At 46.1% G+C, this 13,650-nt stretch overlaps 1 protein-coding gene across 1 annotated transcript in view; it reads left to right on the top strand.

Annotated features, from left to right (window-relative positions):
• Window positions 1–10,930: 10,930 nt before the first annotated feature.
• LOC132584154 (T cell receptor alpha chain MC.7.G5-like) overlaps window positions 10,931–13,650 on the top strand; it is a 168,858-nt gene continuing 166,138 nt past the window's right edge. The window contains exons 1-2 of the mRNA XM_060255959.1: window positions 10,931–11,038; window positions 11,959–12,253. Coding sequence (XP_060111942.1) covers window positions 10,993–11,038; window positions 11,959–12,253 — 341 coding nt within the window. The 5' untranslated portion in view covers window positions 10,931–10,992. The remainder of the gene's footprint in view (window positions 11,039–11,958; window positions 12,254–13,650) is intronic.

Raw genomic sequence — 13,650 nt, 5'->3', positions numbered from 1 at the left:
TAAAAAACGGTGAGCCAGCTCACACTAACTCAGCTTAGAGGGAGCACTGGCTACTAGGTCAGAAGTAGCCTTTGAGGCACAACCAACTTGTGGCGATTGCATGAAGTTCCACCTCATGCGGTTCACAAGAGAAGGGATGAGCAGAGATGCTTTGTTAGTACTTTTCTCTGCACGGCAGCCATCGTCTTCCTAGGTGGTCTCTCACCCAAGTGTACAAACATCATAATTTTTTTTGGGGGGGGGAGGCAGGAAGAGGGCAATTTAGCATGGCGGGGCTTACTTCTGAGGAAACCTGCGAAGAAGATCAGACTGCATCAAGGAATGGAGAAGGTGCTCTTGTTTTGTTTTGACTGGGCAGCTGATGTGTGTCTACTCCAGGTCAGGACTTGCAGACAAACATGTATAGGAAATTTCATCTGAACTTTACTTCTAGAGGACTTTGGAGGTCTGGATTCTTCAAAGGTGTCACCTTCGATTTTTTAAAAAAGTCTTCTCTTTTAGCAGTCTTCAGTTTCACCCAGCAACCTTTTAGAAACGCTAAGTGTCAGACACTGGAAAAATACTATGGCAAATGCTTAAACTGTGATGAAGTGCTTAGCCCAACGGACTCCATTTTCTAACCTATGTTATTTAGCTGAACTAACTCCATTTTCTAACATATGTTACTAGCCCTGGGAGGAGACCTTGCATATCAAAGTAGATGCATCGTTATTACTAACACTGGTGTGAATTCCTGTCCCTGGAACTAACAAAGGCAACATCCCTTTGAAGATAAAATGCCTCTGGGGTTGGCGGTTTGGCCATCCCTGTGAGATCAAGGACCACAAAGAGATAAGAGAAAGCAACCGTGTGAAATGTATCACTATATACAAAGAATGCTTGGGAATGTAGCTTTGTTTAGAAATCTTTGATGTGTAATTCCTTAAAGTAACGCCTCATGGGCAAGAATGTATCAGTTCCAATCTTTCCAGGCTCAGAAACTATGAACTCTCAAATAAAGCCTTAACTTTGTATCGAATGGAGTCTGGTTGATTTGAAGTTCCATTGTCTGACACTAAGGACTTTGCCCTGACCTGGATAGCCCAAGCAAGCTAAATCTCTGGGAGATCTCCTTGGAATACCAGCAGTCGGGAGGGCAGGGGCAGGCTCTATTCAGCCACCTCTCTGAATATCCTCCAGGTCCCCAGTAGGGGTCAATCACCAGAGGTCAACATGACTCCTAGGTGCAGACACACACTCTCACTCACACACACAACAACAAATACCAAAACAAGGAAAAGAAAACAAGAACTGCTAATGACCTCCCTGGTCAGAGTCAATGAAAATGTCAGTTCCCAATTCCAGCTAGTCAATTGCTTTTCAGCTCAATAAACACTTTAAGATGTTAATGACCTCCCTGGCCAGACAATGATATTCAGTTCATATGTCCAGTTACGAGCTGACAGCTGGCAGAGAAATGAAAATAGCTTTTACCTACAAAAGGGGTTTTCCCCCTCTGTCTCTTCTACAGACAATCAATCTTCTGGGCAGGCTGGACAAATTGGGGAAGGGGCATTGACTGGTGAGAGCCCTCTTGTAGCTACAGGTCTGCCAAGTTCTGATCACACTTAAGAGGTTGGATTTATACCCCACCCTTTGCTCAGAGTCTCAGAGCATTTTACAATCTTTTTTGCCTTCCCCTCCCCACAACAGGACACCCTGTAAGATAGGCGGGGCTGAGAAAGCTTTCAGAGAACTGCTCTTGAGAGGACAGTTCTGAAAGAATGGTGATTGGCCCAAGGTTACACCGGCACACGGAGGAGTGGGGAATCAAACCCAGTTCTCCAGATTAGAGACCATCATTCTTAACCACTACACCAGACTGACTTCCCAGCTTAACTTCCAAGCGCTGATGAGATCCATCAATCCTGGGCTGTTACAGCTACTCCATCTACTAGGTGGGTAGTCATAAATTCCAGGGCTCTTTTTCTAGCAGGATCTCCTCTGCATATTAGGCCACGCCCCCTGATGTTTTATGCTGTTAGCCGCCTTGAGTCCGTATGGAATGGGCGGGATATAAATATAACGTAAATAAAATAAATAGAAAAAATGTAGCCAATCCTTCTGGAACTTACAGTAGGCCCTGTACTAAGACACTTCTAAGCTCTTGGAGGACTGGCTACATCAGGGTGTCATGGCCTAATATGCAGAGGAATACCTGCTAGAAAATGAGTCCTGAAATTCCCTTCAGCCTTTAGCGACTTTGAAATTTTGGATTTCTCCACACACCGCCCCGCAACATTCCAGTATTTCCTCAATGACATGAGATGCTGTTATCTGCCAAATCAGTTAGGCTCCTGAGGGCTTCAAAATTCGATCCAGGGTTTCAAACCTTCCATTTTTAAATCTATTGTCCAAATTTATTGTTTCTCCCATTGGTATAGTTCAGAACTATTTCAGTAGGAGAAACAAAGCGTTCCCCAGTCCTCACTCCCCCAACAAAAATCACTCATCCAAAGTTTTAATTTGCTTTTCCAGTACCATGTCAAACAAACAGAAGATCAGTTGGGCAAACCTCCTTCATCTTGAGTACTCTGGTCTGCCTAGCAACATGTATAAATATATATATTTAATGAGAATGAAGCCAAATAACTCCAAGGTAATGTGGAGAATCTGGATAATAGACAGAGGAGATGCAGTTTGCATCTAAAGAGGTCTTAAGGAAAAGACATGAAGTAAATTTCAAAGATCTTTTTTGGAAAAACTTTTCGCAAAATACTTATGATTAGACTGTGTGGGAATATATAGTTTGGCTAAATATTTGGGAATATTTAGTTGCCATAAAAAGAGATAGAGATATTTTGCTCCAATGTAAGGTCAGATGCTGAAGCTGAAGCTCAAATCCTTTGGCCACCCAATGACAAGGGAGCACTTGCTGGAGATGATCCTGATGCTGGGAAAGACAGAAGGCAAAAGAAGAAGGGGAGGGCAAAAGATGAGATGGCTGGACAGCGTTACTGATGTAACAAACGCGAATTTGAGCAGACTTCGGAGGATGGTGGAAGACCGGAGGGCCTGGCGTGACTTTGTCCATGGGGTTCCAAAGAGTCGGACTCGACTGTGCGACTGAACAACAACAAAAATAATTGCATAGCATATTTTTCATCTAAACTATGTCTGCTTTTTGCCACTTGGTGGCAGTAAATTATTTTTTTTTCAGAGGAAAGCGAGGCAACGCTTTTCAGCCAGTGTTGAGCGAATCCTTGAGATTCTGCTGCCAAGTTATAGAGGATAGCAAGCAACTGCACACAAATGAGATTCTGCTGAATGGGGAAGGTGAAATCTTTGTTTTAAGAAGGAATAAATACCATCCTGTTCATCTGTTGTCCTTCAGAATGGTCTCAAGAGCCAAGCTAGCTGCCTGGAGACACCTCCTTGGGCTACTTCTCCTATGTAAGTGGAACTATCATTACGGAAAAAAAAATTAGCTGTTGTACAGCGAAATGGATAAATTGGGAGTTTTCCTTTCCTATACCTTCTCTCACTTTCTTATTCTCTCAGGAGTTTGTCTGTATCTCCCAGTGAATTAATCTGACCGCTAAATCCCATCTAACAGAAATGGTGGTAGAAATGCAGCTCTACTACCACTAGTAAAATGACCATTAGCAGTACAGTACAATGGTAGTGGTAGTAGCAGTGTGAGTAATAACAGTGTGAGTAGCAACAGCAGTTGGAATGAGAGGAACTGGCTTATGATAGAAATCTTACCGAATAACTACTGCTATTACTCTTGGTCTTACTACTTTATCGCCATCCCATATAGAGCATAGAGCCAGATTTCCCACAGGGCTTTTGAGGGGCTGAAATGTTTTCTCAGAAACAGAAAAGCTGAGTTCCCCCCCCCACCCCCCTTCTCTTGCATACTGACTTGCTTGTTTCATACAGAGCGTAGCTATTTGCCTCGGCAAGCCAAGAAAATATGGGTTAAAATTGCATCAGAGGGGAGAAAGGATTATTTTTTTTAATTGGATAAACACCTTCAGATTTGGTCATATTAATGATGTAATTCATGATGTATGTTTTATGCTCTACGTGATCAATTGTAACAGTCTTTGACCAAATAAAATAACCCTGTAGCTATTATCCCTAATACTTACAGTTCCTTATGAAGTACTTTATGAAGAGCCAGTCTGGTGTAGTGGCCAAGTTTGCGGACTCTTATCTGGGAGAACCGGGTTTGATTCCCCACTCCTCCACTTGCAGCTGCTGGAATGGCCTTGGGTCAGCCATAGCTCTGGCAGAGGTTGTCCTTGAAAGGGCAGCTGCTGTGAGAGCCCTCTCAGCCCCTCACAGACACCTCACAGGGTGTCTGTTGTGGGGGAAGAAGATATGGGAGATTCAAGCCGCTCTGAGTCTCTGATTCAGAGAGAAGGGCGGGGTATAAAGCCGCAATTCTTCTTCTTCAATTGTCTGACAGTAGTCCAGTCAATACAACAAATGGATGTACCAATACATGAAGCTAAGATTAATAAACTGTGAAGCAGAAATAGGGGAGAGAGTAACTAGAGAAAGGTGAATGTATTGGAGCAGCGATTATTTGTTAAGCGAGTGCAAAGCTTTGAGAAAAAGGAAGGGGGGGGAAGAGAAAGGGGAACACAGAGAGAAGGGAATTGAAAAGAACGGAGAAGAAACAGATAAAACATTGCTACAAAAGTAACGGAATGTTGATCATGATTTATTCCAGGCAGAGAAATCAACGGGGATATTTCTCAGCCCTCTGAAATCATCATCTCTTTGGGAGATACAGCTCAGATCCTCTGTGATCATGGGATTTCTGGATACGATGGACTGTTGTGGTATAAGCACAGCCATGGTACGGCCCCTCACAGAATCATCTCTGGCTTGACTACAAACGAGGAAGGAAAGTTGCTGATGGAAGTTGACAGTTCCAGCAAGTCTACGAAACTCTCCATCAGTAAAGCGGAGATGGAAGATGTTGCCATCTACTACTGTGCTGTGGGTGACACAGTGGTGAGAAATGTGAGCGGAGCTGCGCAGAAACCAGCAGAGGGAGTGGCTTATTCAGGTCCTCTTCGCTTCAGGGACACCTGCATTCACGTCACATGCTTCCCGAGCCATTCAAATGTCACCAGATGCTCTACCTACCTCTGTGCCAACAAGTTGAAATTGACTTCTCACAATGCCAACTAGAGGCTTTCAAAGCAGGTGAGAAGTGATTTGCCACTGCCTTCCTCTGCAGAGCCTTCATTGGTGGTCCTCCATCTAAGTAACGACCCCTCCCCGTTGCCCTCTTTCCCCCAAACTCCATCTCTTAGGCTCCACCCCAAAATCTCCAGAAATTTCCCAATCCATAGTTGCCATCCATCCTTATGGTCCTGGTCAGGTCTCATTTTGGACAGGAGCTCACAGGAACGGAGCTCCAGAATCTCTAAATTTGTATTGTGCTCTTTCTTTCTTAACCTCCCTCCCCCCCCCCCCCCACAAAAAATATTTTCTTCTGGACTCCATCGTTCAAACCCCCTATGAGAATGTTGCTGAACTCTAAGATTTGGCAAACTTTCTAATATATCCCCCCCACAAAAAATGGGGAAAGAACCAAAACATATCAAGCAGACACGTGGATACCTTCATCGCGTGGCCACTGCGGCCACATAGGAGAAAGTAATTTAAAAAGTATGACGGGCATAAGGTTTTGTTAGGACAATTCTAATTCAAAAAGCATTTGAAGGTAGATGCTGAGCTGATATGATTTAGTGCACCTTCCGGTGATGTCAGGGGTATGTGGCATATGCAAATGAGTTGTGCTGATGAGCTCCGGCACCTCTTTTTCCATGACATGACCCCTGGTCCTGGTTGTCCTGGATGTCATGTGTGTGTGTGTGTGTTGGTAGAAAACCAGTTGTTTTCTAAAATCTCTGACTTAATATCCGTGCCCTCCCCCAAAGCTGGGGGCATTTCATCTGGCACTTCTCACATTTTTTTTTTCCAAAATACATATTCTTTGTTTTGTAAGATGAGAACATCTATTGAAGAAAGCTTATTTTAAGAACGGGAACATTTCTGGCTCAAAAATACCTTGTGGGGGTGACTGTTTCATATACCGTCACTTCAAAAAGTCCAGAATGCCCCAAACTTATGAGAAAAACAGATTTTCGGAGCTGCCTCCTGTCACTTAGCATTGGTTTTCACAACGTGACCACCTCTGGACATAAAGGTCCCATTGATTCATCCTTGCTGATGGTAATCAATAGATTTGTCCAGGGCTTTTTTTGTAGCAGGAACTCCTTTGCATATTAGGCTACACCCCCCTGATGTATCCAATCCTCCAAGACCTTATGGGGCTCTTATTATAGGGCCTGTTGTAAGCTCTTGGAGGACTGGCTACATCAGAGGTGTGTGGCCTAATATGCAAAGGAGCCCCTGCTAGAATTCCAAGCTCTTGGAGGATTGGCTACATCAGGGGTGTGTGGCCTAATATGCAAAGGAGCCCCTGCTAGAATTCCAAGCTCTTGGAGGATTGGCTACATTAGGGGTGTGTGGCCTAATATGCAAAGGAGCTCCTGCTAGAATTCCAAGCTCTTGGAGGATTGGCTACATCAGGGGGTGTGTGGCCTAATATACAAAGGAGCCCTTGCTAGAATTCCAAGCTCTTGGAGGATTGGCTACATCAGGGGGTGTGTGGCCTAATATGCAAAGGAGCCCTTGCTAGAATTCCAAGCTCTTGGAGGATTGGCTACATCAGGGGTGTGTGGCCTAATATGCAAAGGAGCCCCTGCTAGAATTCCAAGCTCTTGGAGGATTGGCTACATCAGGGTGTGTGTGGCCTAATATGCAAAGGAGCCCTTGCTAGAATTCCAAGCTCTTGGAGGATTGGCTACATCAGGGTGTGTGTGGCCTAATATGCAAAGGAGCCCTTGCTAGAATTCCAAGCTCTTGGAGGATTGGCTACATCAGGGTGTGTGTGGCCTAATATGCAAAGGAGCCCCTGCTAGAATTCCAAGCTCTTGGAGGATTGGCTACATCAGCGGGGTGATGGAGAAACATCGATTGCGGGGTGACATGATCGAAGTTTACAAAATTATGAATGGGATGGAGAAAGTAGAGAAAGAAGTCCTTTTCTCCCTTTCTCACAATACAAGAACTCGTGGGCATTCGATGAAATTGCTGAGCAGTCATGTTAAAATGGATAAAAGGAAGTCCTTCTTCACCCAAAGGGTGATTAACATGTGGAATTCACTGCCACAGGAGGTGATGGCAGCTACAAGCATAGACAGCTTCAAGAGGGGATTGGATAAAAATATGGAGCAGAGGTCCATCAGTGGCTATTAGCCACAGTGTGTGTGTGTGTGTGTGTGTGTTTGTGTGCGTCTGTCTGTCTGTCTGTCTGTCTGTCTGTCTGTCTGTCTGTCTATCTATCTATCTATCTATCTATCTATCTGTCTGTCTGTCTGTCTGTCTGTCTGTCTGTCTGTCTGTCTGTCTGTCTGTCTGTCTGTCTGTCTGTCTATCTATCTATCTATCTATCTATCTATCTATCTATCTATCTATCTATCTATCTATCTATCTATCTATCTATCTAATTTTTTTTGGCCACTGTGTGACACAGAGTGTTGGACTGGATGGGCCATTGGCCTGATCGAACATGGCTTCTCTTATGTTCTTATGTTCACACAGGGATCCTGGCTGCTAACCACATCCTTTGGTCTGTCATCTCTGTTCTTGAAGTTTTTTTTTTTTTTTTTTAGAAAAAAAGACTTTGCTTATAAAGGGGAAGGAGCCACCTTCATGTCATGGTATTTTCTCTGACTGTCTGCGTGACTTGTGCGATGTAAAGTCCCGATGCTGCTGAAAACCAGATGCTTCCTTGGATCTAACACTCCTGGATGGAAGATGTCACCCAACACTGTGGCCTTGGCTGTGCTAATCACGGCAATCATAAGTAAGTATGGATCCCTCCCCCTCTCTTGATACAATATTTGCTTCAGGGATGCTCCAGGGCTTTGAAACCTATAACCTACATGTTTGGTTAGACAGCCAGTTTGGTGTATCGGTTAAGTGTGCGGACTCTTATCTGGGAGAACCGGGTTTGATTCCCCACTCCTCCACTTGCAGCTTGCTTAACCACTACACCTTGGGTCAGCCATAGCTCTGGCAGAGGTTGTCCTTGAAAGGGCAGCTGCTGTGAGAGCTCTCTCAGCCCCACTCACCTCACAGGGTGTCTGTTGTGAGTGTGTGTGGGGGGAAGTTAGAGGAGATTGTGAGTTGCTCTGAAATTCAGAGTATAGGGTGGGATATAAATACAATATAGATTGTGTCTGCTCCAAGTATAGGGCGGGATATGAATCCAATATCTTCTTCTTCTCTACAGAAGGGAATGTTGGACAGTCAGTGAACCAATCTGAGGGAACCGTGACTGTCGCACAAGGTCACCCGATATTACTCAAATGTAACTATAAAGGATATTCATCACAAGACAACCCATTTTGGTATGTGCAGCTTCCCAGCAAACCTCCCAAACTCTTTCTGAAGGATTTGGGCAGAGACGGCTCAGAAGAAGGAGCACTCCAAGGCTTTGATGCTGAACATGATAAAAAGCTGAAGACCTTCCACATGACAAAACCCACCAGCCAGCTGAGTGACTCTGCCGTCTATTTCTGTGCTGTGAGTGACACAGTGAGGTGAGCTGGAAGAGATGCAGAGCAAAAACATACACACAGCAGTGTGAAGAGCAGGGCGTCCATGAAGAGAAGAAGAAGAAGAAGGCTGTAGATTTATACCCTGCCCTTCTCTCTGAATCAGAGACTCAGAGCAGCTTACAATATCCTATATCTTCTCCCCCCACAACAGACACCCTGTGAGGTGGGTGGGGCTGGAGAGGGCTCTCACAGCAGCTGCCCTTTCAAGGACAACTTCTGCCAGAGCTATGGCTGATGCAAGGGCATTCCAGCAGCTGCAAGTAGAGGAGTGGGGAATCAAACCTGGTTCTCCCAGATAAGAGTCCGCACACTTAACCACTACACCAAACTGGCTCTCAACAGGCCATTCCAGCATGTGCAAGTGGAGGAGGGTGGAATCAAACCCGGTTCTCCCAGATAAGAGTCCGCACACTTAACCTTACTCAGGCACTGCTGGGAAAAGTGCAGTTCCAAAGAGCATGTTGCGTTTTCCTAAAGAAAAGAAGTCCACCATGCATGTCCTCCCCCGTGCCATGATGGCAGATGCTGCAGTGTGCTTCTGTGTTCTGGGCGACATGCATTGTATAAGGGAGGGACTTTTACTATGCATTAACCATGCTCCAACTTAAGCAAGATGGGAGATCTGAGAAGCTCAGCAAGGTTGCCCTTGGTTAGTACTTGGATGGCAGACCAATAAGGAATACCGGGATCCTGACACGGAGGCAGGGAACGGCAAGCACATCTGAAGGTCTTTTGCTGCAAAAGCCGCTGCGGTTCAACGGCCCACCTCCCTGAAAAGTCATTGCATGCTGTGTGCCCTGTTCACCGCCAGAGGGCGCCCTCAGGCCATCTGCCAAGTTCTTACTCCAGCGGTCCTTCTCTCCTCTCCAACTCTTATCTCATGAAAACCTTTATAGAAGGTCTCTGCAGGGGAAAAGGGTTTGCAGAGGGACTTGAAACTATTCTTGCAAACAGAGGCAGTTTCATGTCCTACTTTGCTCGGGTTCGTGCTGAAAATTGCCTCCTCCATAATGGTTTTGTGTGTGTGTGTGTGTGTGTGTGTGTGTGTGTGTGGAAAATTTCAGCACGTCATTGAGTTTCTGTCTCTTAGGAACAAATGCTGATCCTTGTAAAACAAACAAACAGAACAAAATCTGAGTCCAGCGGCACTTTTGAGACCAACAAAGTTTTATTCCAGGTATAAAACTTTGTTGGTCTTCGAGGACTGGACTCAAAAAATGTTGTTCTGCTGCTTCAGAACAACACAGCTACCCCTCCTGGATCTAATTGTAAAATTGATTTCTCTCCCCTTTCTCATTTCACCCCTTTATTTCATTTTTTTTTAAATCAAGGCAACGGGTTTTTTTTATTATTATTTCATATCATAATAAGCAAGTTTGGTGAGCAAGTTTGATGTAGTGGTTAAGTGTGCGGACTCTTATCTGGGAGAACCAGGTTTGATTCCCCACTCCCTACTTGCACCTGCTAACACCTGATTCCCTCCCCCCTCCGATCCCAGCGCTTGCTTTAAACATCACAGCTGAAGGCAGGCACACAGGGAAGTAGGAAGCACCCGCCCCTTCTGCAAACGCAGCGCTTTGCGAGCGCCGGCTGTGGAGCGATCCCACGCTTGCCTGAAGAAGATGGAGCCAGGCAAGCAGGCGCGGGGGAAGCGCCGGATCGGAGGAAGAGGCAGCGGATCGCCCCCCAGGAGGAAGGTGCGTCTTATCCTCCGGTGCATCTAATCGTCCGAAAAATACGGTATATCTCCCATACCTAGCATTACATTTTATGGCATACACGGCCCGGTCCAGCAAACTGACATTTATGTCAGATCCAGCCCTCATAACGAAATGAGTTTGATGCCTCTGCTTTATCGTATCAGGTTCCCATGCCATCCCAGCAAACGCTGACAAGAAGCGAGCTGGGGAAACAGAACAACTCGCTCTCCAGGAAACGGCTGTCCTGCCTTTGCTGGTTAGGGGAGTAGAGGAGGTTACCAAGTTTTGACTGACAGCGTAGCTAGGACTTGGTTCCTTTTAAACCTCCTTCCTCCTTGTGGGTTCTTCAGTTACGGCGAACAATGCTTTCCTGAGACAAGAGAGGAACAGAGACAGAGCGAAAGAGCGAAAGAAAGAAAGAGCGAAAGAGAGAGAGAGAGAGAGAGAAAGAAAGAAAGAAAGAAAGAAAGAAAGAAAGAAAGAAAGAAAGAAAGAAAGAAAGAAAGAAAGAAAGAGACAGAGTGACAGAGACAGAGAGAGAACCACAGCTTCTAACTTTGAATTTTGTAAGAAGATTCTATTCTACATTGCCGAGGATGCCCAACGCCATCATACTATTCATGGTGATGCTGTTCTCATTAGGTGGGTAGAATTGCCTCCCCAACAATTTTCATTTCAGACCAGGGCTCATGAGAACCCCAACAGGCTTCCCAGAAAAAGTGGTCAAAGCACATGACTCATCTGGAACCATGCCCTCCCCCAGGGTTAGCAGCACCCCCAACCCCCAGGTGAGCAGGTACCCTGGGATATCGTCCTCTCCATTTTGGCATGCTTTAACATTTATTTTTTTTATTTTTTGCATCCAGCACTTTGCCGCCATTTTAAACACTGAGTGTTGCTTTCATGGCAAAGTTTAATTCTCCAGTAACCTGGTCTTTCTGTGGTGTTTGGGCTCGGCAGAAATCCTGGCTCCTGTTAATTGCAAAACAAACAAACAAAAACACCCTAAACCTACCAAGAAAGACTCTGGCTGGCATATTCTTGCCCAAATTCCAGCATCGCTTCACTCACAGGTCAACTAACCCCCCTCCCCCATCCCACAGCATGCTATTTTGCATGGCAAATGGTTTAGATGTTCATTTCTGTCTGATGAGTGACAGTTTGCTAATTGTGCCTCTGTCTGCCTGGCCCAAGCCCGTAGCAATGTCCCACTGCCAAATGTCACATCTCAACTCCCAAAGGACTGGGATAAAGAAAGCTCAAGGAGGGTACTTGGAGTACCCTTCAGGATAAGATGGCTTCTGCTGTAGAAGATAAGGGGATCATGTTGGACAACTACGAGTCCCGCTCAGGGGTCCTTTTGTAGAAAAATAGGTGGTGGAGCTCATCCAGGGGTTGTTATGCAGCTGCACCTACTACTCGATGGACAAGGTAAGTGGGGAGGAGGAGGGGGAGCCCTCAGAAAGGTTCAGAAGCTGCACTCCTGTGAGCTCCCGCTGAATCCGAGGCCTGGTCCCCCTTAACACAAAGGTGATCTTTTCCCATCCTGTTTGTCATCCCAGGAATCCCATGTGATGCTCAGATTGAGCAAGACTCCCTCGTGATCGCGTCCGAAGGAAGCCAAGTCAACCTCTCTTGCAGACACCCCTCTTCGACAACAGACACCATCTTTTGGTACCGCCAGTTTCCCGGCCAAACTGTCCACTACATCCTCTCCGGATACTATTCAGGATCCAACAGCAGTGCTCCGAAAGGAGCCTTGGTTGTACCTAGGGACCGAAAGGAGAACGTCTTCTCCATCGCCGAAGCTGCTCTGCTGGATTCTGCTGTGTATTACTGCGTGTTGAGTGCCACAGCGCTACACCCTGGCATCTCCGCTGTGCAATAAATCGCTCTTGCCTGCCCTGAAAAAAGGAGGTGGTGAAAAGGGGGAGAACACCTGGATGAAAACAGTTTCAGAGCGTGTTTGGCGCACTAGAGCTTTTGGAATGGAGTCCGGTAGGACCTTAGAAACCAGTAAGATTTTCAGGGTGGGAGCTTTCAAGTGTCAGATCTCTTGATGTAGTGGTTAAGAGCAGCAGACTCTAATCTGGAGAACCGGGTTTGATTCCCCACTCCTTTTGGGTGACTTTGGGTCAGTCACAGTTCTCTGAGAGCTCTCTCAGCCCAACCAACCTTGCAGGGTGTCTGTTGTGGGGAGAGGAAGGGAAAGGGATTGTAAGCCACTCTGAAGACTCCTTCTGGTAGTGAAAAAGCACAGTTTTAAACAAACCCCTCCTCCTACTGAAGTAGGGTTGCCAATCCCCAGGTGGGGGCAGGGGATCCCCCGGTTTGGAGGCCCTCCCCCCGCTTCAGGGTCATCAGAAAGCGGGGGGGAGGGGAGGGAAATGTCTGCTGGGAACTCTATTATTCCCTATGGAGATTTATTCCCATAGAAAATCATGGAGAATTGATCCGCGGGTATCTGCGGCTCTGAGGGGGCTGTTGTTTGAGGTAGAGGCACCACATTTTCAGTACAGCATCTAGTGCCTCTCCCCAAAATATCCCCCAAGTTTCAAAACGATTGGACTAGGGGGTCCAATTCTATGAGCCCCAAAAGGAGGTGCCCCTATCCTTCATTATTTCCTATGGAAGGAAGGCATGGAAAAGGTGTGCCGTCCCTTTAAATGTGATGGCCAGAACTCCCTTTGGAGTTCAATGACGCTTGTCACAGCCTTAATCTTGGCTCCACCCCTCATGTCTCCTGGCTCCACCCCCAAAGTCCCCAGATATTTCTTGAATTGTTCTTGGCAACCCTATACTGAAGTCCTTCCCCTCCCTAAACCCTGCTCTCTGTAAACACCATTCCTAAATCTCCTGGAATTTCCCAACCTGGAATTGGAAACCTGAGAAAACACAGACTGTGCACAACACATCACAGAGCATCAATGCCAGTCCCCACTATATCTTCTACACCCCCATTTGTTTTCCTTCATTACATTTGAATGTAGGGGTTATTGTATTTTTTTTTTTAAAAGATCATTTCATATCTATGCCCACAAGGGGGCAGCACGGTGACTGTCAGGTTTGATTCTCCTTCTCTCCCCATATGTTCCCCAGAGAGTACTGAGATCTAGCTCGCAAAACCTGCTGACCAACCCTGGGCCGCAGGAGGCCAAATTGAAAGCCACGAGGGAGAGGGCCTTCCCTGTTACAGCTCCCCACTGGTGGAATCAGTGACCAGAAGAGATACGGGCCTTGCGGAACCTTGACCA

The sequence above is a fragment of the Heteronotia binoei genome, chromosome 15, assembly GCF_032191835.1.
Source record: "Heteronotia binoei isolate CCM8104 ecotype False Entrance Well chromosome 15, APGP_CSIRO_Hbin_v1, whole genome shotgun sequence".
Classification (NCBI taxonomy): domain Eukaryota; kingdom Metazoa; phylum Chordata; class Lepidosauria; order Squamata; family Gekkonidae; genus Heteronotia; species Heteronotia binoei.
Note: the sequence above shows the minus strand (reverse complement) of the source record. Positions and strands in the feature narration are given on the sequence as shown.